Source organism: Cololabis saira, chromosome 20, assembly GCF_033807715.1.
Source record: "Cololabis saira isolate AMF1-May2022 chromosome 20, fColSai1.1, whole genome shotgun sequence".
NCBI lineage: Eukaryota > Metazoa > Chordata > Actinopteri > Beloniformes > Belonidae > Cololabis > Cololabis saira.
The window spans coordinates 28,120,906-28,148,533 of record NC_084606.1 but is presented as its reverse complement, the minus strand read 5'-3'; the positions used below and the strand labels follow the sequence as shown (position 1 = coordinate 28,148,533).

General features: G+C 39.2%; 1 protein-coding gene across 1 annotated transcript in view; it reads right to left on the bottom strand.

Moving 5' to 3' along the window:
- The window catches only part of adamtsl3 (ADAMTS-like 3), a 142,402-nt gene that overhangs the window by 86,068 nt on the left and 28,706 nt on the right, over positions 1-27,628 (bottom strand). Inside the window, exon 2 of the mRNA XM_061709867.1 lies at positions 7,619-7,735. Coding sequence (XP_061565851.1) covers positions 7,619-7,735 — 117 coding nt within the window. The remainder of the gene's footprint in view (positions 1-7,618; positions 7,736-27,628) is intronic.

The window sequence follows — 27,628 nt, the reverse complement described above, 5'->3', positions numbered from 1 at the left end:
TTGCATGAAATTACAGGCTCAGAGATTCCCAAAAGCTTTTAACCTGAAATGACGTAACCAAGGGTCACATCACATGGTAAAAGAAAAACTTGAGTCTAAATATCTTCTCTTTTTGCCAAAGCCAACATGTCCATCCTTTTAATGAAGACAAACGACGTGTTTAACTGTGCAAGACCATTGCCCTTTCCACCTGGCGCTATATGCAAAACACAGCTGCCAAGTCATCGTGTAGCTGAGCAATGGGCCTCTCTGTCTGCGAGCTGCTGCCGCTGCCATGGCCACCGAGGGCCCCCTCTTCTTGCCACCCCAACTACCAGTTGGTCCTACTAGCCCAGCCTCAATTGCCGCCAGTCCCGACACCCTGCCAGAAACGCAGGGTGTTCCTTGAGGCAGTGGTGATACCAAATCAGAGATAAAAAATGTCATCTAAAACAGTGCTTCCACACCTTTTTTCCTTGGAACCCCCCCCTACTTGTGTCTAAGACCAGCCGGCCCCCCGACCCGTACATACTAGCCCCAATAGAGTAAAGTGATTCGTTAAAAATCTTTAATTGAAAAAAAATTAACATTAATTATGTTTTTTTGATACATTTCTCTTTCGTTTACCCTGTATACATATGACTTTGTTTTTATCACCTTCATTTTGTGTGACCAATGTATAAAATAGGCACAAAAAATAATTGCAAGGCACACAAAAATATTTCTGAAAAATGTCTCTTTTAATATGAGAGCAAATTTTTTTTTTACATTTTTCCTTTAACAACCTGTCGGAGAAGTAGTATGATTAAATGTTGAATAATGATATAATAATACGTTTTTATCCTGATAAATAACTTAGTATTTTAAAATGACCAAAATATTTCTAAGTGGCTTTATACAGACTTGGATTACTGTATTCCATTAGGTGTGTTATTACCCCCCCCCCCCCCCCAGAAATCTGGGCCCCAGGTTGGGAGACACTGATCTAAAACATGTGTGGAAGAAAAGGTTGAAGAAGATGAAACACGTGAGCATGAGGATGCAACCACCAATCAATGAAACCTGTGAGAACAGGTAAAGTGGAAGTATCTCCACATCAAAGTGACTCTGTAGTGTCTCTGATGACTGACATTGAACTCCTGTTAAGTACCACGAACCGCATCATCCTGGGTGTTCTTGGTGTTTTTAAAACAAGCCAACAATCTATGCAGTGAAATAATTTACAGGGAAGGAAAACGAAGCATTTAAAAAATATGACTCACTTCCATCAAGTACCCAGCAAGTCATAATGTGTTTAAATAAACCTGTTCAAAGTGAAATCCTGGTAAAATTTTGGACTTACCGTAGATGTTATCATAAACTGTTGTATTTCAATGCAGAATAAACAACATATTCAGGATTAAAACTCTACAACTTATAATTCTCCAATTTTATTTCAAAAATATTCACAAGTATTATTATTTTACTCTTATTTTTTATCTAATTGTTTTATTGTATTTTGTACTCATCTTATTCTATTTATTTTATCTTTGTAATATATGCCTTTTATTCAGCTGTTTTTAACTGTACAGCATTTTGGTCAACCTCGGTTGTTTTAAACTTTGTTATATATAAAGTTCAAGTTGTGTTGAGTCGAGCACAATGGTAAGGGGTTTAGTTTATACGTAAATATGAATATTGGGTCCTTTTTAAAACCACCATGGGAGGACTTATGGGGTTCTGCTTTCTTGTTTGTTTTTTTACCTTTAGCTGCAGTGATCTTTCAGCTCTCTTAAACAGACACTGGTGTGTAATCTTTGTTGTTGCGGTTCCTCCAGTTGTCAACGTTTATCCTCCAGATGTGATTCTGGCTTTAACATGTACGGCCGTTATTGTTGAATACGCAATTCATCTCTAAGTTTTGTTTATCGTAGTTTGGTTTGGAGGTCTGTGTTCCTGACTAGCAAAAGGACACAGAATCTTCTGAAAACATTGGATTTAAAAGCTCCAGGTCAGTGTGCTCCTGCTGTTTTTAACATACTGGAAAATGGCTTAAAAGAAAATGAGTGGGAATAGCTAAAGATTAACGAAGCAGCTTTCGTCTTCATACTCATCATGGTTTTATTAGTTCATTAACGTTCCACACATCCTTGATGTAAATGCTAGTATTTTAGAGACCAGCACCACGTGTAATTAGACTCAGGAACTTTTCAACCCACTACACATACTTAATATGCGTAGTACTGACGCTGACGTTAATGAAGCTCTACAGAACATGCATGCTATGACATAATGAATACGGCTTAAATTACAAAGGTGTGTTTGGCTTTAGCTGTGTGAGACAGCTCTGTCAGATCGAAGTGGCTTGCGTTGAAACTGCCAGGAAAAACACTTTCTTTCACAGCGAACAATTCATCTGTAAGCCCTCTTGGGGGATAGGGTAAAGGGTGCTGGGGAGGTCATCCCACTGCCCACCAATCAACCCTAGCAAATCATCGTGAAAGTTAAACAAGAGAAAGCGAGCACACACTGGAGTCTGAGATCCGCCTCCTGGGCTGCTTGCTAATTAAGCTGCATTTATCTTGGCTTTGAATCAAGCCCAATATTGAACCTAGATCCAACAGAGAAGAGCCCGAGGCACACTGAGTCTGAGAGCAGCTGAGGAGTGAAAGGAAACAAAAGCGCGGCTCGCCATCTGATGACACCGTCACGTCATCCAGCACCTCGCAGACTGAACAATCGCCCCTCCCTGCTTTGTTATTCAATTGAATACTATAGATAATTCATTTGCATCCAAATTAACTTATTACAATTTCTTTTCTCCCCTCGATACATCACAAAAGACGATGAAATCTTCATCTCATCTAAAATCCTTTCTCATCCATCCACCCATTTATTATCAACACCTGCCTACTCCTATTTCGGGGTCAAGGGCATCCCCTGGAGCCTGCCTCAGCTCTCCTCAGGCAAAAAGCACGGATACTCCCCCAGGACAGGTCACCCATCCATTGCAGGGCCCCATGAGACAAAACCGAGCACCAGAGGTGGGTAGTAACGAGTTACATTTACTCCGTTACATTTACTTGAGTAAGTTTTGGGAAATGTTGTACTTTTAGGAGTAGTTTTGAATCACTATACTTTTTACTTTTACTTGAGTAGATTTGTGAAGAAGAAACTCTTACTCTTACTCCGCTACATTAGGCTACGTTGAGCTGTTACTTTTCTTTTATCCCTTTTATCCACGTACGGGTCAATCTCATGACATCACTGGGTGATTCTTTGGGAAAAATATTTGTTTTTGCATGTTTTGTCACATTTACACAGACTCAAACACACACAGAGTTTCTATGAGTTCATGGGCTTGTTCTAGTTCTACAAAGGCTTGAAATTTTGTGCTACTTGTGCTTAATTTATTTTTTTATTCTGTTATTATTTTATTTATTCTATTATTTATTAAAGTACTTGAATTTACTTTAAGATTATTTTAATTTAAGCTATTTTTTATGTTTTATTAATTTTATTTTATTTTATTATTTTATTGATTTAATTTGCCTGAAGATGATTATTTTGTACTTTTGTCTGTTTGAATGGTTGTGTTGAAAAAATAAATCAGACGTTACTCAACAGTTACTCAGTACTTGGGCCTTTTTTTCACCAAGTACTTTTTTACTTTTACTCAAGTAATTATTTGGATGACTACTTTTACTTCTACTTGAGTCACATTATTCTGAAGTAACAGTACTTTTACTTGAGTACAATTTTTGGCTATTCTACCCACCTCTGCCGAGCACAAACATTGAGTGATTCAGGAATCACCAGTTAAACTGACAATTGACATCCAAGGGTGTTTCTCCTGTTGGTGCTGACCCCTGGACCCACAGCTGCAAGTTTGTGTTTGGGAAGCAGAAAGACACCCTCTCTACCTGTAAGATTAAGCTTCAAACCTTCCTGTTTGATAAAGCTTATTGTTAGTAGTGGGTAGGAATGGGCGATATTTTACCGTTCACGATAAACCGCCAAAAAGATTCCCCACGGTAAGAATTTGTCACCTCGCCGTAAAAACGATATATTCCTGTTGATGACGTTTTTGTGTAAAGCCGGATTTATGGTTCTGCGTTAAATCCACGCAGAGCCTACGGTGTAACATACGCCGTAGGCTCTGCGTCGATTTAACAACATAACGATTTAACAAACATAACGAGTCTGCAAAAAAACAGTGAGTGCAAAGGATGGCTATATATTTTTGTTCTTCATCATGTTGTCTTTTGCACTATTTTGTTACCCAACAGAAGGAAATGGTTGTTACATTTTGATTTGACGTTTGACTATTACAAAAAAAAATTGCAATAGTATCTAATTTGTGGCATGTTCCAACCACAGGTTAATTTGCACATTTTATTTATATTAGAAGAAGTCATCACTGATAGGATTTTATTTTTAGGGAACTTTTATTTATTTGTCCTGTTTCTTTATTTATCAGGTTGTATTTTTTTCTACTTTGTGATTTTATAAGCTAAGAAAACTTGAAGGACAATGGTACTTTTGCTGTTTGCACTGTTATTCCACTGTTTAAGCCATACAGTTTGAATAAATGTTGAATCTGTTCTTACATTTCAAACTTGTTTCATTTGAGTCATTCCAGTTTTGCAGTACAGGTGTACTAATTTAATTGGTTTTTATTAATTCAATTTAATTGGTGTAGTTTAGTAGCATTTAGTATTCTTTTAGAGCAGTGTTCTGGGGGCTCCAAAGACTGAATGTGGGTTAAAAAGGTGGAGTTGAATATTTATGAATATTTATCGTCATTTTTATCGTTATCGGGATAAATGCCAGAAATGATCGTGATACATTTTTTTGTCCATACCGCCCATCCCTAGTAGTGTGTCAGGTAATCCTGAAACATGCTTTAGTTATGCTGCCATAGGCCTGAACTGCAGTGGGACCGGCCCCGGTACACGTCTCCTCACTCTGTCCTCGTCTAGCCCAACTCTATCAATGACATCCTTGATCTTATTAACCCGTGTTAAGTTCCGTCTTCTGTCTATCGTTGTTGTTACTGTTCTCTCCTCTTTCCTGTCTGGTTCTGCCAGAGGTTTCTTCCTGCCGAAGGGAAGTCCTTCCTGTCCGTAGTCGCCTGGTGTTTGCTCAGGACGGGGAATTGTTTCGAAGAAAAGTTCTGATGCAATCTGGTGGTTTCCTTGGATAGGCAATTATCATTATCATTATTTTCATTCCCTTTTGGACTCATTTGGAATGAGTTGAGCTGTATTCTTCACACGCCTTGTGATGACATCTGTCATGATTTGGTGCTATATAACTAGGCTTGTGTTGAAAAAATCGATTTCTCAATTCTAAATCGATTCTCATATTAATTCCTAAAAATCGATTCATATGTCTAAAGATCAATTTTTTTTATTTTTATTTTTTTTATTTATTTATGTATTTTTTTTTCATCATTACATTACAATTTTGGTAATTTTTTTGTTTATCCACAAAAAAGGAATGTTTTGTTGGACACGAGAATAACTGGTGCCATGTTTTTGCCTTTAAATATGTTTAAAGGTATGAAAACATTAAAGTGTTAAGTTTTGCATAAATTTTGCATAAATTGTCTATATTTCATTACTTTATATACTGTCTTGGGGTTACATTTGCAAAAAATGCTAAAAACCAAATGCTCAAAAATTAAAAAACAAAATAGACCAAAAATGGAACAAATAAAAACGGAATGTGGGAAAAAAATAAAACCGATTTCATCCGTCTCTGTTTCCTCCCTGGATCTGTTTGGTAATTCTGACCCACATGATGTTTCTGAAAGCAGTTCTATCAGCATTCTGGGAGCTGATTGGTCCTTACAGCATCATTAACTGCAATACTTGCTGTTGTATCTCAATATAATACTAGTAGTAATATTTTGCATAACTACAGTCATATAATTTATGCAACAGCTCAAAAAACAGTTTTAATAACACTAACCCAAATCAATATCAGAATTGAATCAAATCGGATCGAATCAAATCTTGATAATCGATTCTGAATCTTAAGAATCGGAATCGAATCGATTCTTGACATTTGAATCGATCCCCAGCCCTATATATAACCTAAACTGAATTGAATTACCTTCTGATCAAAGAGACAGTTACACCTCCCTCTCTCTAGTAACAGTGTCTTTTGTTTCTTTATAACCGCAGAACCTCAGGATTCACAGTGAATATAGTTGCCATAAAGAGCTGAGGGTTGGATTACATGACCATTGAATGGAAGTAGTTTTATGCACCACCTCTTAACCTTGTTCTTATGTTTATGCACATTTTACAACAACAATGTCCATTCAGTGTCCCATATGTTGTATTTAATATTTATAGTGTTGACAACGTGTCAATTCAATTCAGACTGGAAGATGACGTTCTCCACCAGCTGAACCACAGTGGACCCCTGTAGGACCTAATATACACACGATGTATGATCGTGGTTTGGAAATAACTTCAAACTATCTGATGTAGTTCAAAAAATGTCCTTGAGGTCAATGCATCATAAATCACACCGCTGCTTGGATGCAATATGAAATCTAAATGTTATAAAGGAAGCCATTTGTGGTTTTTCAGCTACAGTCTGTAACCATGTAGCACAGTATTTCAGTCCTGAACCTCTAGTAGGGTTTTAAATGACTTTTCCATGAAGCCTGCTTTTTAAGCTAATAGAAACAGCTGAAAGGACGATGTTGAGCTGAACTTTACAGAAGAATTAAGCATTTCTCCTTAAAAAATGCCTGTCCAGGTGGATCCCTGGTCTCTGATACAGTACGCTTTATAACTTTAAATACTCATATGACCTCTTGTGAACCTGTGTGTGAATGCAAGTTCAAAAAAGTTATTCATTCACTATAATGAGGTGTCAAGGGTCATTTACGGTATAAAGGCTTGCATAACATTTATCAGAATGACTTCTCACCTTTCATAACAATGCAGAAGCCACAAATTTGGGTAAATGCACGCAAATCAACGAAACCTGATAAAGCCAGACTTATTTAATAGTGTTCTCACAGCAAAATGTAGAGTGCAACATTAAAATTCTGCTAAAGATAGAATTACAGTTGAAAAGCTCAGTTTTAACTCTCATTCCTCTAAAATTGCACCAGCACCCATCCCATCACACTGAGATGAGACACTGGAGCTTCACATGGATGTGTTACAACCACAGCTCAGCCCTGCCTTGCAGCCAGTAAGATGAAACATCTGGATGACACACTGACTCAGGAAAACCGCTACGGACAGGTGATGACAAGGCGGGACTGATGCACTGTGGGAAAATAAAAACACGCAAACACGTCATAAGTGTTAAATGTTTTCTGCATGTCTTACCCTGTTTTGCATCAGGATTACACCTCGTCTCACGCAGTCATTTTTCAAATGAATTAATTACTTGGGTGTAAAAGACGACCCCCCCCTCCCGTTCTCCAGTGTGCTGACTTACATAAACAAACTACAGCAGATTTATTAGCTGATCGAGTTTTATCTGACACCTCAATTTATTTTTCAGAAAAGCAATACGGCAAAAAAAAAAGAAATTGTTAGATGTTGCATACATTTTTAGAACAGAGGAGCAGGATTTCATCAACAATAACAAGGCATGTGCACTGTTTTTGTGATTAGGACCTTACCGGGTCCTCAGGACTTTGGCTGGCATCGCGGAGAGGCTCTTCAGGAAGGTGATCTCGCCGTATCAGAGTAAACTCTCGGATGAACACTGCATCCCCGTCGTTGGCCAACACAGCAACCTGAGAAAAAACAAACAGTTGTAAAACTCTGACCTCTTCAAAGTCACATCTACAAAGTCATTTGATGACATCATGCTAAAAGTTCATCCTTGGAGCTCCAACAATTATACCAAATCACTGAAATCATATGAAGGCAAGTACTCATGTATAACCAGCGCTTGTTCAACTAACCTTATATCAAAACTTTTTGATATCCCTGGGTACTCCTGTTGAAATATTTTACATCAAACAATCCAAGTAGGGCTGTGCGATTAATCGATTTTAAATCTAAATCGGATTTATTAATCAAGACGATGTTAAAAAAAGGAAAATCGGAAAATCGATTTTCCTTTTTTGCAGCTGGCTGCATTACAGACAGAGCTCTTCTAGTCATCTTTGTTTGGTCAAGAAAATGGTAAATGTTGTCACTTTACTAAACTCAAGGAGGATTTACAGTATCTTTCAATTGCACTTCATTCCCAATAGGGAAATTTGTTTGCTATTTTTCTTTAAAAATAAAGATAAAATATTTGAAACATTTTATTCCATTGTCTTTTGTAGTTTTACCAAAAAAATTGAAATCGAAAATCGGGTTTTCAGAGAAAAAAAAATCGGGATTTTTTTTTTGTCCAAAATCGCCCAGCCCTAAATCCAAGTATATGATGCTTGCAAGAAAAAAAATTTAAACCATCCAAATGGTTGTGGATCCACCCAATCAAGCAAAACTGACCCCAAACGCAGCCAACAACTGCTTGTGTTGGACTTAAGACTGCCCCCAAGTAGAATGACAACACCATACACCATTTGGACTACTGTTATTCAGCCTCTCCATGCTTCCCCCGGGTCAGATCATACACGAAAACAATGCTGCTGCCCACAGTTATGGAGATGACACCCAGATTTATGAAATAACTCTGGTCCCTTAGGTTCACTCTGTCAGTGCTTCCAGCATGTGAATAGTTGGATGCAATCAAGTTTCTTTCAATTAAATCAAGACAAGACAGAAATAATTCTTAATTATTAAATGCTATTAAAAACTCAGGTTAGAAATATTGGAGTTTTAAGGATGTAATGTGCCAGATTGTAGGTTATAATATCCCAAAATAACCTAGAAACAGCAAGAAAGTGAGAAGAAATAAGTGCAGCCATGTGACAAAAATGATGACTTTGTATTTGGCTGCTGAGACATCTACTGAGTTAAGGTGCTAAATTACTAGAATCTGGCCTTCCAGTCTCTTGATAGATTTTCTGCCATGTGTGGTGCTACCAAGCAACATAGCAGCCTCAGTACAACATGATGACACAAAGAAGTCTTACAGTTTGTGGGCATACTACCCCAAGTTACCATTGTAGGATGGAGAAACAGAAACAGGAAAGATGGCTGAAGCTTTCGGGAAGAGAACCACGACCACCCGGTACAGGGAAAAAGCAGCGAGGATGAAAACAGGCCTAAAACCAGAATCAATCAGCAGTGCTTTCCTTTGTTGGAGACAATCAACATTTGAAAAGGTGAATCGTACTCCTGAAATGTCTAAAAAAAAAACTCACTTTTTTCATTTTATTTACGACACCCGTTAGTATTTTTGACAATAAAAGGTTTTCCAGCAGCGGATGACAACGGTTGATCCAGCAAAGTACATTAAGAAAAATCTAAATGTGTTCATTTAGATTCATATTAAAGCATGTCAACCTCTTGCAGTAACCGTCTGAATTTGTAAACGCGCAACATTTGAAATAAAATGACTGTGAGGTAAGGAAAGCCTGCATCTTTTTAAAATGACTCCCACTTCACATACAAATACCTTTAAAAAAAACAAAGTTGTGAAGGTAAGTCTTTTAAACTTCTTAATCAGCCTCATTGAGTCTGAATGTGATCACAAAGTCTTGGAGAGCATGCTAAAAAACGTGTGGGGAAAAAATGATCCAGAGTTGTAATCTTTTGTCTAATATTGAAGTTTGCATAGTTTTTTTAATGATATTTATTATGTTAAACTGTTTCCGTGACATTTCAACATCATGTAACAATGTCTAATTTGAATGAAATTAAGTAAAACCTGTTTATCTGAAAATGTGTAATAAGCCTTGTGATGAAAAGTCTGCAGAAATTCGGATGAAAGAGATCTGATATCACAAGATGTAGTGACCCACATTGATGGGGAGGGATGAGGGGAATCGTGGATAGGGCCCATTACCAGAACAGCAGGGCCCGCATTCTCCAGGGATACACAAAAATTCCCATCTCAGAAGCCCTCAGCTGCTCTCCGTGGGTCATAAACACCCTGTAATGAAGCGGGTCGACTGCTATGTGCCAAAGCCGAGCCGAGCAGAGCAGAGCAGGGGATGTGGGTCCAACATGTGGGCAGTGTATCGCATTGTCAGGAGTTGCAGATTTTTAATTGCAGGGTACAAAAAAAAAGGTGTTGCTAGGCAATTTCAACAAGACCTACAGTGGTTTTCTCTTGGAAAGAGTCAGAGAATGGATTCTCAAAAATGAAATCTGGTCTAGAGCTTTAGAGTCGGCGCTGCTTCGGAGCAGAACGCGGGCAAAACCCTCATCGGATGTCGGGGATCAGGATGGAAGAGGCACATTACCGTCGAGCAGATGTGATGGTTTCTGAGCCACATGTAACATTCTACTTAATCTGTTTCTGAACAGGAATAAAAGAAAACACAACACAGAAGCATTTAGGGTAAACCGCATGCAAATTGGCCGCATGTGGAGCCCGCAAATCAGCAATGAAATGAACGAGTGTTCAAGCTCATCTTATACTTGTGAGAAAGTGGTAAAGCACGCTGCTTGAAATGCAATACAGCAAAAACAATATACACGAGTGAATTCTGTGCATTTAACAAGGGAAACTAAGTAAACGACATGAGAAACCTTCATCAATATACGACCTGCTAATGAAGGTCTGAATATAAAGTGAGATCTCTGCGGACGCGAGCGGCGTTGCAGTGGAGCGCGTCGTCTCGTCCACAGACGCTGAGAGTGAAGCATAAGTCAGCGGTGAAAGGGGTAAAGCAAATATAAGTCAAGCGTACGAACATTAAGAGAAGCTTTCCCGATGTCTGCGTCAGCTGAGATGTTCTGAAAACAACTCGGGTGACCAGATGTCCTTGCTCAAGGCTAAGTAGAGATGAATACAGCGATTATGTCCTCTCCTCCAGAGATACGTTTTCATCTCCAACTCAAGAAATGATTTTCTCACGCGCTTTTGGTGTCATAAAAAGTTTCACCACAGATATTTCATGTGTTTTCTCGTTACATACACTTGTCAAATGCATTAAAACCAGAGGAAACATGGCAGTTACACTGGATGGAGTCTTAAAATCCATAAAACTCATTTCCTTTCAAATACAAGCTGGTTGTTCGGTGCTATTATGAAACATCCTGAACATCCCAACCAGGCAACCAACCAACATATTTACTTTGTACACACTTTTTTATTTATATATATTGTGTAAAACTACTTAGGAAGATGTGATTGGAAGTAAGTTGCCGGTTTGATTGCAATTACATGCTCTGCCACAGAAATAAACTCTCTTTGAAATCAATTTTTAAAGCATCTGAGAACTAAAGAGTCGTTGTTGCAGTTCTGACAGTGAATTATTTTCCTGCTCTTGCTTAATATAGGAAGTCAGCTGCTCAACAGTTCAGGGGCGTCTTTGTTATACTTTATGTTTCATAATGTGCCAAACACACCCGCATCCCAGATGCTTTCTTTTGAACTCTGATAACAAGCTGGATGGTCCTTCTCTCCTCTTTGGCCCGGGAGACACGTTATCCACCATTTCCAGAAAGAATGGACATGTTGATTCAACCGGACAGGTTCCCCCCGTTCTTTTCAGTCTATCTTAAAGGTTACCAGGCACAGAAAACACCGGCGTATCTGGATCTCGTTTTAAAAACTTTTACTTTTACGCCACAGAATTTAAAATCTACTGTTGAGGAGACAACGTTGAACCAGAAGTGGTCTTGAATCCATGCAGGGATTTCCACTTCTGAATGGTTTTTGTTTTAAGAGATCACGATCATTCAGTGGTTGTGTTCAGCCTTGACCTGTCATACAGTTATTTCTTCAGTTTTCTTCAGATTTTTAAGATATTAGGACATTAATGTAGATGCACAATCACTGTCAGAAGAGGTTCCTATTCTGCTATTGCCTATTAAATGTTGCATATAGGGGTGGGCAAAAATATCGATATGGCAATATATCGTGATACTTTTCCAGCCGATTCAATATCGATATTCAAAATTTGAATATCGATTTTTTTTTTTTTTTTTTTATCTATTTATTTTTTTATCCCCAATTTTTTTCCCATTATATCACCCAGTGCTCCTACCTAAGTGTCAGTCCTGGGCATTGCCACTCTCTACCAACCCTGGGAGGGCCCTGCACTGAGCTCAGGTTTTATTTCACGTTTTATTTCATTTTATAATTTATTTTTTATATAACACAATTGCCTGTCCTTAAAAAATGAAAAATAATGGACAGAGGTTTATTTATTTATGGATTTATATCTATACTGACTGATCACTGTGCCTGTCCTTGGTTTTAGTACCCATCTTTCTTGTGTTTATTATCATTTGCCACATAATTAAAGCAACCTCATACTAAATTTAATGTTAATTTCATATGATGTAAATAATATGAAAAACATATACAAATATGTTGTAACTTTAGCTTGTATAGTTATAATAAAACATTGTTTTGACTCAGTTTGTCCCATGAATAGTCACTATAATCTGATGAACGTGCAACTCGGATTTTAAGATCCATCACTATCATCTCATGTACATACAACTTGGATTTTAAGATGTGTAATGCATTTTTAAATTTTTCGGTGAACTATGTAGAATATAATAATCGGGATATCGCATAATCGGGATATCGCAATGTGTATCGTATCGTGGCTCAAGTATCGTGATGCGTATCATATCGTGAGGTCCTTCCCATTACCCACCCCTAGTTGCATAGGATGATAATAAAAGTGAAATCTATATCAGCAAAAGGTGTCACAGATTGAGAGAACTGCACTTGTGCACTGCCCTCCAGCATGATTTTTCCTCACCGATCTTCTCATGAACTAGCGGCTTCATTTAAAGGTTGGGTAGGCGATTCTACACGATGTCCAATCCAGAAGACTTTGTCACGTTCAGTAAATATCTCCCCATCATTCACTAACTAGCTCTCTACGTGTTGCTGATTTCTCTTTCCAGATATCAAGACGTGTCTCCCCCTAAAATTTCCTGAGCTGCATTTGAGTGTCGTTTGCTGAATTAACTGCACCTACTTTGTGATCTACTGTGTCACTGTGGCCTGAGTGTATTTCTCTGTTCGAAGTCGCTTTGCATAAAAGCCTCTGCTAAGGTGTTTTTTTCTTTAAATGCTTTTATTGTTATGGTTCTAAGATTGCACGTGGTGGTTATCGTGCCCATCTAAGTCATGGGTCGAGTTTTATGAGTATTGTTTCACCCATAACTTTAAAAACTTGTTAACTCAGGGCTGCTAATGCTGCACCCAGGTTATTGTGGAGGTTGTTTTGCCTCCAGTTATACCCCGCCCACCTAGATACATCCAGAGCTGGGTAGTAACGAGTTACATTTACTCCGTTACATTTACTTGAGTAAGTTTTGGGAAATGTTGTACTTTTAGGAGTAGTTTTGAATCACTATACTTTTTACTTCTACTTGAGTAGATTTGTGAAGAAGAAACTGTTACTCTTACTCCGCTACATTAGGCTACGTTGAGCTGTTACTTTTCTTTTATCCCCTTCGTGTATGCGTCAATCTCATGACATCACTGGGTGATTCTTTGGGAAAAATGTTTGTTTTTGCATGTTTTGTCACATTTACACAGACCCAAACACACACAGAGTTTCTATGAGTTCATGTTGTTCTAGTTCTGCCTGGTTAAAAAAGAAAAGTACAAAGGCTTGAAATTTTGTGCTACTTGTGCTTAATTTATTTTCTTATTTAGTTATTTTATTTATTTTATTATTTATTAAAGTACTTGAATTTACTTTAAGATTATTTTAATTTAAGCTATTTTTTATTTTTTATTAATTTTAATTTATTTTATTATTTTATTGATTTAATTTGCCTGAAGATGATTATTTTGTACTTTTGTCTGTTTGAATGGTTGTGTTAAAAAAATAAATCAGACGTTACTCAACAGTTACTCAGTACTTGAGTAGTTTTTTCACCAAGTACTTTTTTACTTTTACTCAAGTAATTATTTGGATGACTACTTTTTACTTCTAATTGAGTCATATTATTCTGAAGTAACAGTACTTTTACTTGAGTACAATTTTTGGCTACTCTACCACCTCTGGATACATCATACTGTTTACTAGCAAGAAAGGGCTCTACAGGCGTGGAGGTTAACTTGCTTTAAGAAACTGAGATCTACTTTTATCCGGTCTCCGTCTATCTTCTCTTCCAGCTTTCTTGAGTCTCCTTATCACTCTGGCCCAGATGTCAACTTTAGCTCTATGAACTAGTTTAATCATTGTTGATGTGCGACACGGTGTTAAGCCATATATGGTTGTTGCAAAACCAAACTGGAACGGAAGTCCAAAGTTTCATTGAGTGGGTTTTAGGAGGGACAGGAAGCCACAGGAGCTAGAGGAGCCTTCCTAGCAGAATATACTGTCCATTCAGATGATGACTTAATAAAAAGTGTTTGGTGTTATATTTCCTAAAAGCCTAACTTGCCTGATATACTGTAAACCTTTAGAAGATGTGGCGGGAGTTTGGACCCCTGTGAACTACAGTTTGCTGGTGCAAATCTCTGAACAAATGAGTCTGTGTCCACTGAATCTGACAGAGGTTAAGAAAACCCAGATTCCTCATCTGTAAGCTCACATGTATTTGAAGGAACAGACTCGCAGCGGGCGTCCCGGCGTCCAAGACTTCACATCAGACTCTAAAGCGGTGCGTACGTGCGCGCTGGTGCAAGGGGGGTGAAAGTTAAACAGGGCAACAGGCCGGTGATTCATCCGCCTCCAGGGCCAGTTTGATTTCCAGGAGCACTTCTGCACCAGGGAAGAGGAGAGGAAGTGAGTTCTTCAAAAGCAGATGATCAATAATAACATCCATCATGATATCTTAATTAAGCTTTTGCTATAACTTGATGCCAGCTTCCACATTTTGGACAGAAACTGTGAAAAATGAGCGACATTAGTCGCCTGACACAAGTCCAACACTTTATGTTTCCTGACTTTGAATAGTGTAAAATTCCATCCAGCGTTTAGACAAAGATTATCCTTTTTCAACAACGCATTTCAATAATGTCCTTGTCTGAACGTAACCTAAGAGAAAAAGATGTTTTTCTAATCCACTTTCAATTAGATTTAAGTGAGTTTTCAGGGGGGGAAAAAACGCTGTGGCGGCTTTTTTCTCTCCTTCGGTGTTCTTGTTTCACGTGAGAGGAAACGGGTGCCTTCATCGCAACCCAGGACTTTCACAACACCGCTGATTTAGTTCCGCTCACAATGAAAGAACCAGATGATTACGGACACCGTTAAATATTTACTCACTTTCAAAACTTATATAGAGAAATAAAGGCTGTGTCAGAATCTTGGCACACCCCATAAAACACCCTGTCATGAATAAGATAGGAAAGTCTCTGCTAGTAATCATCCTCGCTTGAGATATTCACACGGAACATTGTACCGGAGCTCAAAGCAAAAACTGAAACTTCGTTTTCACCATTTTCTCTTATTTGTTACACATTATTTAGTCATCTAATGCTCTTCCTCTGGCGCCCTTTGAACATCTCTCCGGTCTCCCTGCCAGACTCCTCTCAACTTGATTTACGGCTCTGACTCCCAAGCGTGGCTCGTCCCGTGAACTTGTGGAAAAGAGCGGCGAGGAGCTCAGCTCGTCCGCGGCGCCGCAGTTTTCCACTCCCACCGCTTCTCATCTGGAACGGCACGAGGAATGAGAAGAGTCAGGGGAGTGAAAAAAAAAAAAGACGTCCAGCTCTGATAGATGAAAGATTTTCCTGGCACTGTCATCACGTCCCGTTGCATCCACGCTCCGCTCCCCCCCCACCAGTGTTTTAAAGCCTCATAATGATGCGTGGCACCTTTTCTAATGGCGCATGAGCACTTCTTTGACAGCTTTTAGAGGGAGGAAATATACTCAAAAATGTAATTTTCTTCCCGGTGAAACAGCAACAGTGCCAAACGACGTTGGTGACCATCAGTGAAAAGTGCAAACTAAACGGAAAAGAATAAACTGCACTGCAAACGCAGCTTGCAAGTTTGGGAACTTGCTATTATATTTATATAGGTACGATTACATGGCTTATTCTCTAATTTACAGCCAAGGTTTAAAAAAAAAAGAACTACTTCAGACCTGAATTTACAGCTAAGTTAATTCACTTTACAGAAGCACATAAGAGCCAATCACTAAAGCTGTGTTAGCATTGTACGTTTACCATTTTGTGATGCTGTTTGATTATGTAGTGTTTATAGTTTTAAAAGATACAATCACTGTATCCTACAATGCATCACAAAAAGAAATGAACCACAAACATGTACCACATCAGCCAGTTTACCAGTTTAAGTCGAGCTTTGGCGAACCATAGCCATAGCTCGACTAAACCGTGCATATAAACGTACGGCGTGACCAGGGAGGAGAGACACAGAACCACAGTTACTATAAATAGCATGTTCATCATTTCAACTTCGTTGCAGGTTAACAATATGCTTATGCCAGAATGTGGCATGAGATACTCAACAAGTCCCGATGTTTACTGAAAAAGCAGTGATATGTACCTTATCTCATACACTAGTGTCTGTAAAGGTAGTGGTGCTGCACATCGTAACTTTCAAATTCATGCAATTAACCTGCAAATGGTACAATATAATCTGATTTAGCAATTTCAAAACCCCCAACTGTGTCAGCACTGCATTTTAAACGTGTGAAATTGTATATATATTTATTAATTTTATATATATATATATATTAAGGTCTATTGTCATGCTTGGAATAATAAACTGAGTAATGGTTCCTAACCAGACACAAAAGCTCTAAAAAGACTGAACAAGACTGTGATTTATTTTTATTTGTTAATGTGTAAACTGGAAAAAACGAAGAGCTAAGTCCTCGTAAAACTGTGCAAACACCACACAGATGTTTTTTTAAATCCAAAGATTACATGACAAGTATTTAAATTTAAATTTCACTCTATCACCTTATTATCACTTAAATATCCATACAGAAGGTTTTCATGAATTGTCAGACTGTATTTCAGCATATGTTCATGATTCCTTCACTTAACAACACATATTGTGCATGCTGCAAAACTTTTGGTTGTCTCTGACTCCTGCATAAAGCTCCTACGAAGCTACTTTGTTTTATATTGATTATGAAATTTTGTTACGAGGATAATAGCTGGTGAACAACATGCTGATAAGGCCCTCCACGTCCATGTACGGCAGTCACTGACAAACGCAGAGGATCATACAGACGTCAGACAGAAAATGCTGCAGCAAAGACTTGATTGGTCCCAGGCCTTCACGTGTATCTGATAAAAAGAGACCGCTGCTGTCGTCAATATCCTCAATAAACACAATACTTTGAACACTGAGCACTTGGTTTGTAGTAACATCGTTGCTTCACTTCACTTATGAGAGACCTCTGCATCCAGTTGAAACATCAGACACGAGAGAGAGCAGCAGGACACTCGGATGTGAGGGATTCCCTTCTGCTTGATAAAAGACATGGCGGTGGAATCGACTTTATCACCTGAACACGGCAGCTTCCCATCCATGCAGAAAAGAGCAAGGCACTTTGAAGAAGCCCAGAGATGTCAGATCATGAGGAAGAGAAGCTCCAAAGACTTTTATCCTCCACTGATGGCGTTTGTGAGGAACAGGCTGCACATCACGGGGATGATAATGGAGGCTGAGACTCAACGGCCTGAACATGAGGACACTGAAGACAGCTGTCAGAACTCATGAAGACCAGTTTGCTGAAATGATGTTCAAGTTGAAGAAAGAGTGAAAAGAGAACGGTGAGACCTGTTACATGTTACCGCTTTGTTTTTCTGACTGCAACAAAACAGGCCTAAATCGTCAACAAAGGTCAATAACTTGTACAAAAAATCTTATGTAATAAAAGTAAAAGTCCCCTTTATTTGATCAATGCTCTATTCATTCATTAATATTTTTACTCTTATTTTTAGTAAAATAAGTTTAATCCAGTTTTATAACGTGTTCAAAAGTACTTATGAATGCTGAAAATCTACTAAAACGTTGAAACGGTTCTGATGAAATACACAGTTTTATGTAAGTTAAATATTATTCTGCCAAAGCAGAATAATAGAAATGTCACATGGCCACCGTTATCAGTTATGATGCCAGCAAGTCGTGCACAGACGTAAGCAGGTTGAAGTTTAAACCTTGTAGTTTCCACACTTGATGCAGCGAGTCACGGCTGGACTTGAAGCTGCCATAAACTGTAAGATCTGTAAAAAGTAAAAACCAAAACGCAGAAACAAAAGCTGAACATATGTATGTGTAAGTTGTGAATGCTCATGTTTTCTTTGTGGTCTGTTTAAGGTGTTTGGTTCATCATCTGATGGGAAGCATTCGGCAGGAGATCAAACTCAGCTGGTCCCGTCTTCCAGTGTGAATGTTGGACACGTGAAACTGTAAATCCACCTTCTGCAGCCCTTCAGGGGGGATACGGAGATGTTCAGAGTCCAGTTCAGGGAAAACATCTGTCTTCTTGTCTCTGGTTTTTCCCGGGCCTCCTCCCAGTTGGACAAGCCCAAGACATCAGACAGGAAGTGTCACTGACACATCTGAGACTGATACCTGAACTATCTGAACCGGTTCAGTGAAGACTGATAAAGACTCAAACTCCTGAATAACTCATCTTCTTGGAGACTAAAAACCTTTACAGAAAATGTAAATATAAAATAGTAAGTCTTACAGTGTTATTGAAGCTTTTTGGATTTGTATATTGGAGTTTTACACTGCATGTAATAAATATTTGTATTTATTTTTTTATTTATTGAAACATGTATTATTATTATTTTATTTTTTTAAATGGTACTATGGACCTCTTCTCAAGATGTGTCTTTAATAAAGTGTGAATTGAATTGAATTGAATATCATTACTGCTGAACAGACCCCACTATTATCTCCATTTTTATCCAGATAGGATATCTTTACGGCTCTCTGTGGTTAAAAGTATTATTACTACGTGTGGCTTTAAGTAAGATATAATTAATTTACATCTTTCTTAATAAGCTTTTCTCAGGTTTTTATGAATTTGGTGAGAATTTTACATCAAGCATCAAGATCGGGTATAGAGATGTCATTTCCTATAAGGGCAAATGACACATAACATTACACAGATATCCAACCATATGTAGTTTCTTTTAAAAATAAAACAAACAATAACTAAAACTCTTTTTTTTTTGTCTTTTATACAAATATACCGTATGTAGGATGGATGACACAGTCATGATAATGATGAGCTGATTATTCTCACGTGCCGTTCTTACTGGGCTGTAAATAAGACTTAAAATACTGCAAATCCTGCAGTCTAATGAGCATCACGTCCCTCCTCCAGGCAGGACAGTCTCCAGTTGGGAAAATGGAGAATCTCCTGCTTTGAAGTCATTGTTGAAAATGTGCAAATGCAGAGAAAGTCCAGATCTAAATCTCCAGACATTCTTCAGCGTTCATGGGGGAAGCGTCTTCAGTCTAGCGCTCTCATCTCAGTATCCGTGCCGCTGCAGTCGCTGCCCTTCACTGAACGTCAACGTGAACGTCCTGCAGGGACATTCTCCCTGCGCATGGCAGACAAGTTATTTTCTGTGGCTGGAAAACGTTCAGGAAATGATGCGTGATTTGTCCGGACGTGGTCTTCCTCCCAGGACTCGCACTGGCATCTTTGTGGGAACCCACCCAGGCCTGTCATTGTTTCCTGCAGCTGGTGTATACAGTACGTGTACGCTCCGCAGGGTCAGGAGAGGCTCCAGTCATGTTACTATAGTTTTGTTTTGGCACTAATCCAGATGTTACTCCTCTGATATACCAGGAACAACCTTAATTAAAGCCCCATTAATCAGTGTGGGGGCTGACAACAAGACAATAAAACTAAAGCCAAGAAACAAATTTGAAAAACGACGAGGAAAGAGACTGAAATTCCTTGTAAAGTGGAGGGAGAGCACAGAGTCCACCCTCTCATTGCTTATAAATTAGAAAGATATTGACTGGTGAGGCTTGAAAACAAAAAACAGTGCGGAAATAACTTGAATAACAAAAATGAGAGTATTACACAGCAGATATTTAACTTCCAAAAACGTCCATCGCCTGATTTGTTGTCCTTGTCTGACATCTTTGACGATCGATTTAATGTTTTCCCTCTGACCCTTTTGCAGTCCTGTCAATATAAAGTTGTTTATGTCCAACCCAGCAGCTTGACTGTCTTCATACTCATAAATCCAGCGCTACAGCTCTCCAGCTCTCCAGCGGGGTGTGTGAACATTAAATCAAAACAGAGATTTTATGTGCAGCTGCTTTGCTCCTGTTCTTGCAGAGGATTCCCCTCATCAATGCTCTGCATGGATCAAATTGATTTAGTATTCAGGGACTCTAGTATCCCTGAGGACTGAATGCAGAGCAGTCCTCACTGGTACAGTGGTACAACACAGAGCGTATCCTTGCGCTGTTCTTGGAGTTGCAAGAGCTCGTTTGAATTCTTTATGAATAGCCTCTATGTTTGACGTTAGAGCGGTTATTACCTGAGAGGGAAAACCTCCCGGAGTTTAGTGCAGCGATCAGTTTTGGCATCAAAGCTGCTGAATTGGATGGAAGTGAACTGAGTAGTACTTTATAAATCCCCAGTGATATAGTTTCAGTAGAAACTGAAGGCAAAAAATTGAGTGTTTTCATTTTTGCCCGACATTCAAAGACATTGTCAGCCAATATCTGGGGTGCGGAGACGCTCCCTCACAGTGTTAACAATTACAGAGTCTTCCTCTTGGAAAAATCAAACCAACTGCTAAAAGGGAGCAGAAAAAGGTTTTGCGTAGGTACAACATGTTCGTAATTGTATCGTATCGTGTTTTGTTGTGAATATTTACTCTACATTCTAGGTATAATGTTATCACTTCGTAAATTGCAGTAATACCACCTCTGACCACACGGGAGCATCTGGATCTGCTGTTTCCACAAACAGAACCTCTGACAGTACACTGCTAATGGAACGACTTGTAATATCGCCTTTTTTCTTGTTATTTGCTGTGTCTCTTTGTGATCAGCAGTGTTTTACTTGTTTTATTTTACATAAAGTGGCTTCAACATTGTTTCTCTTCGTAGATTTGCTTCCATCATCTCGCTTTTTTTTCTGTTTTTGCCATCTTACTTCTACTACTGCTGCTGCTAATACAAATTATGTTTTTAATTATTATTTAATTCATTAATCAAGCCGTTCACAATTACATTATAACAAAATAATGTATTAAATATACTATTAAAGCTATTATACAAATCTACAAAGCCTTAATAACATATTGTTATTATGGTTCCACTCTTATTATTGTAAGCAGTTATTTTTATAAAAGTAATAAAAGTTCTTTCTCCTTTGAGACTCAATGAGAAGATGAGTTATTCAGGAGTTTGAGTCTTTATCAGTCTTTACTGAACCGGTTCAGATAGTTCAGGTATCGGTCTCAGATGTGTCAGTGACACTTCCTGTCTGATGTCTTGGGCTTGTCCAACTGGGAGGAGGCCCGGGAAAAACCAGAGACAAGAAGACAGATGTTTTCCCTGAACTGGACTCTGAACATCTCCGTATCCCCCCTGAAGGGCTGCAGAAGGTGGATTTACAGTTTCACGTGTCCAACATTCACACTGGAAGACGGGACCAGCTGAGCTTGATCTCCAGCCGAATGCTTCCCATCAGATGATAAACCAAACACCTTAAACAGACCACAAAGAAAACATGAGCATTCACAACTTACACATACATATGTTCAGCTTTTGTTTCTGTGTTTTGCTTTTTACTTTTTATAGATCTTACAGTTTATGGCAGCTTCAAGTCCAGCCGTGACTCGCTGCATCAAGTGTGGAAACTACAAGGTTTAAACTTGCTTACGTCTGTGCACGACTTTTATTATTCTGCTTTGGCAAAATATTATTTAACTTACATAAAAATGTGTATTTCATCAGAACCGTTTCAACGTTTTAGAAGATTTTCAGCATTCATGAGTACTTTTGATCACGTTATAAAACTGTATTAAACTTATTTAACTAAAAATAAGAGTAAAAATATTAATTAATGAATAGAGAATTAATCAAATAAAGGGGACTTTTACTTTTATTAGATAAGATTTTTTTTGTACAAGTTAATGACCTTTGTTGAAGATTTAGGCCTGTTTTGTTGCAGTCAGAAAAACCAAGCGGTAACATGTAACAGGTCTCACCGTTCTCTTTTCACTCTCTTCAACTTGAACATCATCTCAGCAAACTGGTCTTCATGAGGACTGACAGCTGTCTTCAGTGTCCTCATGTTCAGGCCGTTGAGTCTCAGCCTCCATAATCATCCCCGTGATGTGCAGCCTGTTCCTCACAAAGGCCATCAGTGGAGGATAAAAGTCTTTGGAGCTTCGTGTTCATCAACTATTATCCTCATAACAAAATGTCATAATCAATACAAAACAGCCTTGGAACAACAGAGTACCTTCATAGGAGCTTTATGCAGGAATCAGAGACAACCAAAAGTTTTGCAGCATTTGTTAAGTGAAGGAAACATGAACATATGCTGAAATACAGTCTGACAATTCGGTTTATGAGATGTCAAGGAGCTCTTCTGCTTTTGTCTCCATTTGGAAGGAAAACGCAATGATAAAGTATTCGGTTGTCTTGGTGCATGCTGATGTTTTACCAGTTGCAGCGCTGCAAATTGCCACTGACACGTAAACTACCATATGTGAAGTCAAACTTTTAAATTACTCTACAGCATGAAGTAGGGCTGCAACTAACGACTAATCTAACTAATCTGATTATTAGATGGCTCTTATTAAGGTCTCCGCTTTTACATTTTGCAAGAGGTTGTTTAAATTATGTGCAACTCACAGCAGAGATATGAAGATAGAGTGATGTCTCACTCTGTTTGAAAAACCATGTGTGGTAACAATAACAGCTGACACACTACTGTGCATGTGCATTTCCCAGCAGAGATAGAAAGAGTAGTGATGCCTTACTCTGTAGATCTTTCATTTTTTGACAAGTCGACTAATCGTTGCACCCCTGGTGTGAAGTGAAGTTATGAGGTCTTAATGTATGTGTAGGTTATGTTATGTTAATGTAGAAAAGAGGGCTGGTGAAGGACCCGCTCACTCTCACTAGCCCTTTTACATTGGCGAATAACCCAATATTTAAACCCATCTTCTTATTTTATTTTATTGGCAGGTGGTAAACCGTCATTAAAAAAAAGAGCATCACTGCCACTAAGTAGTATTAGTAATTGGACCAAGGTGGACGCTGATACAACTCCAGATTCCTAAGTTGTGACCTGACGAGCTGGAAGTCCACTGATAAGTTTGCAAGCATGCAAAGAAAGACACTGCTTTTCCCAAAAACAAAATAATCACTACCTGGATTTAACTAAGCACACAGGTAAGAGGCTCCAATAGGATCATTACTGCAGGGATGATTATGTTTCAGCTGGCAACAAGTTATTCAACCCAAACTGATGCGGTAAGCAGCTTCTCCTTTCTTAAACACCCATGTTGGAAGACACATCGTGTGGTTGTGGAAAAGATGTTTATCTGTTTCATGAGGGTCAAACTATTGGCACGCATCAAGCAAAGAAAACATGCAAGGAGACAGCTGAAACTATTAAAATAGGGATAAGAATTGTCCAACGCATTATTAAAAACTGAAAGGATTGTGGGGAACCATCATGTTGGAGGAATAAATGTCAGAAAGAAATCTTGAATGATTGTGAGCCGTGAACGCTTAAAGGTTTGATGAAATCAAATCGTAAAAGAAACAACAGTAGAAGTGATGGCTATGTTTAAGAATTTCCACGCACACAAGGAGACGGGAACTCAAGGGATTGAGACTAAACAGCTGTGCAGCCTTAAGAAAACCACTCATCAGTGAGGCTAATCAGAAATAAAGGCTTTCATTTGCTACGGAGCATAAAGATTGGACTCTGGAGGTCATGTGGTCGGATGAGTCCAGATTTACCCAGAGTTCCAGGACGATGGATGGATCAGGGTAAGAGGAGAGGTGGATGAAGTGATGCTGGATCTGGGGTTGCTGCAGTCGCTCAGGTCCAAGTTCAGCAACGTTATGAGGTCAGCTGACTACCTGAATACACTGAAGGACCAGGTTACTCCATCAATGGACTTTTTGTCTTCCCTGATGGCACGGGCGTATTCCAAGATGACAATGCCTGGATTCATCGGGCTCAAATTGTGAAAGAGTCGTTCAGGGAGCATGAGACATCAGTTTCACAAACGGATTGGCCACCACAGAGTCTAGACCTTAACCTCGTTGAGACTCTTTGGGATGTGCAGTAGTCCCGACTCTCCCATCATCAATGCATCCTCATCTCTGGACAGACATATATGTTGTGACCTTTCAGAAGCGAATGCCTGCCGTTATCAAAGCTAAAGGTGATCCAACAACATTGTAGAGTGAGTGATTTTCATAATACCGTATTGACCCGAATATAAGACGACCCTGATTATAAGACGACCCCCTCTTTTTCAAGACTCAAGTTTGAAAAAATACTTTTTAAATACCAAATTAAATTGAAAATGAAAATAATTACAGTACATCTGAAACAAATGATTTTAACAATATATTGGAGAGAAAAAGCATGTTATTTTGCCTCATTCAAATCATCATCTTGAAGTTTGCATCATAACTTCTCCGCAGCTGCCGGTCAACCTGCTAATCTTCCACCCACTTTTCTCCAGATTGTCCCTACGTTTCACCATTTTCTGTTATCTCTTCTGTTATTTTCTTCTCTTTTCTTTCTTAACGCTATTTTTTTTTTTTCTTCATGCTACAGCTATTTTTATTTTTATTATTCGTGACAGGGGTTTGCTTTGGCCTGGGGAGTTAAATTCGGTATTCGCTTTAAAGATATCTGGCGCCATCTAGCGTTGTGAATGGGTATAACGTCTAGATCCCGAATGTAAGACGACGCCCACTTTTTCAGTCTTATTTCAATGCAAAAAACACCGTCTTATATTCGGGCCAATACAGTATGTCCCGTTTAAGTATATTAACCTAATCTGATCACACATGCTTGCACATGGTCTTCTGATTGTGCTTCCTACATTGGGTAAAATCCACCAAAGAGAATCAAACGCTGCAAACACTAGTGTGCAACCCATCCAGAACATGTCTAAATACATTGAGGTCTGGATTATGAATGTGTTTGAAAATGACTCGTGGCTTAACATTAAAAAAAAATATTTAAAAAGTTACGTGAAAACACTCCTCTGAGTTGTGGTACAAACTCGAGTTCTTTTAAAGATTTCTTAGCAGTCCAACTCAACAGGCCCATCAAGTGAGTGGACCAAAAACAAAGAGTTGTGAGGCAGCAGCTCTGCTTTTAGTCATCCGCTTGCGTCCTCCATCATGTTCACTTAAACACATAAAAGCCCCTTGTTTTCGCAGCTACTGCCTCGGCCCATGATGGATGGCTTTGACCCTTCTACGATTGATTCCACCGCGTTACAGAGGGGAAGGTTGTGCGAGGGCGTGAAGCTCAAAGCAAGCAAAAGCAGACAAATCATGATCAAGTCACGTGTTCACTGGAGGAGACAGAAAAATCATCCGTCTGCTGCCCCATGCTCTTACTGGCCTCCGGTTCAAAGGCAGATCGGCCAAATTCGTCATGTAGTTTTCCAGCGAGAGGAGTATCAAAATGTTATGAATTGCAGTAAGACACGAGGAAGGGCTGAGTCATCCATCTGGGTCATCAAATGCATCCAAATTCATGCAGAATTAGAAGGAAATCAATGGTGCAGGGTCATATTAAACATGCCATTTCTGCTGGTTTCTGCAGCTTACCGCTACTTTATACGCAGCTGTGTAGCCGCTACTCTTTAGAGGAGGTGCGGTGTTAAGTCTCTATGAGTTTTATCAGTAACGAAGCAAAGTGTGAGCGCGTAAACACCAGGCCGCCGCCGAAAGCAGCTCCAGGGAGGGAGTCAAACCAAGCCCAAAGCCAAGGGGCAGATTTCAGTTTGCTCAAAAACATCCATAACTCTGCAGACGCTCACATACGCAACCATCTGTCCGCCTTCATCATATCGGTTCGTGGAGGGATTAGAAAAAGCAGCTGGGTGGCACAATTGCAACACAATGTCCCACAGAAAGAAGGCCAGCGAGTTCACTGTTTAGTAAATGTGTGTTGCTGCAAGACTGATTTAAACACCAGGGCAATTTCACACATAAAAGGTGACTGTCACCAAATGATTGACGACAACAGTTTAAATGGAATCTGGCGTTGGCGCCCCCAGAAAGTCCGGGTCTTAAGCTTAAGCTGCTCATAAAGAAGAGGATCTTCTTACACGTAAATAGCTAGAGTTGACTTCTTCAATGCTGCTCGAAGCAGAAATGCATAGTCAAGCACGCCTACTGACGTCTTATCTTAGTTACTTTGGGTGTTTGGCGTAGTAAAAGGACGTTTTTTTTTGGCTTTCTTCAGGAGAGCGTACTGGCCTGGGAACTGAAATCTAATATCTCACTGCACCACTATTCAGAAATATAATCTTGTATTATAATAAAATGTCTATTTCCAGATCATTTGCAATAATATATTTAAGGGTGAAAACCAGTAGAAAAACAAGAAGACAAATGCTGACTGTCAAAACTGCTGAAAATGTCAAAACGATTTTGCTCCAAGCCGATATTTTCCTCAGAAACCCCTTGGCAACCCTGTGTATGAATGTAGTAGCAGTGATCCGATGTTACTGAACCATCATTCAAGATCACATGTCCATGTGAGCCTTTGCAGCATCGTTGGTGGCGACGCCCCAAACATGCAAATCTGGATCCCTCCCCGCCAGACCTCCCAGAAGACCAGTCCAGTAATCATTATTTTCTTTATAAAAGACAAAGAACAAATCTCTGGCCTGAATCCTGGCCGCACATAACCCAAGCCAGGTCCAGCCAGGTGCAGCAAAAGCGATTCACTAATTGTAATTTGTAAAAGACTCGACTCTCGTACTGCAGCAAAGGGCAGCGAAGTCGTTGCACAGAGTTTCCCGAACTGTTTTCACCGACATCAGCGCGCACTGTGAAAACCCCCGGCCTGCTCCAAAGTGCCGTCTGCGGTTACTACTGTATTACTGCTGCATTCCTGCTCCCAAATTAAGCCCCTCATTTGCGGAGATGCCTGACTGTCTAACAATCTTAATTTCCATATTCTGTGGCATTCTGGGGCATTCTGGAGCCCTGATCTCATTTGGCTGGCAGCGAGGCAAATAATGAAATGCTGCCCTGCCTGCAGCATGGCATCTTTTAAGCACTCGGCTCCATAATCCGCACTCAGTCCTTTAATTGTGCGGGCCGTTGTCGGAGCCAGCTGCACACTGGACACAATGTGGAAAGAATTTTGGATGTTTACCAGTAAGCTGAACTTTTCTGCCAGTTACAGAGTGGCGAAACTTAAGTTTCGATTGCTTCTCCTCTGGAGCGTGTGCGTGGCGGTGGCCACATCCCTCATCACTCAGAAGTTGTCTCGGTTGTACTTTAAGACACAATTTAAAAAAAAATGATGATTTTATGAATGTTTGAGGATTATATTCCCTGATAACTTTCTTTGAGAACTGCTTTAGTGATCGAGGTTGTAAAAGACAAACTCTGCAGTCTGATAGCTTTTTCTATCAGCTCATAAACAGAGTTTATTAC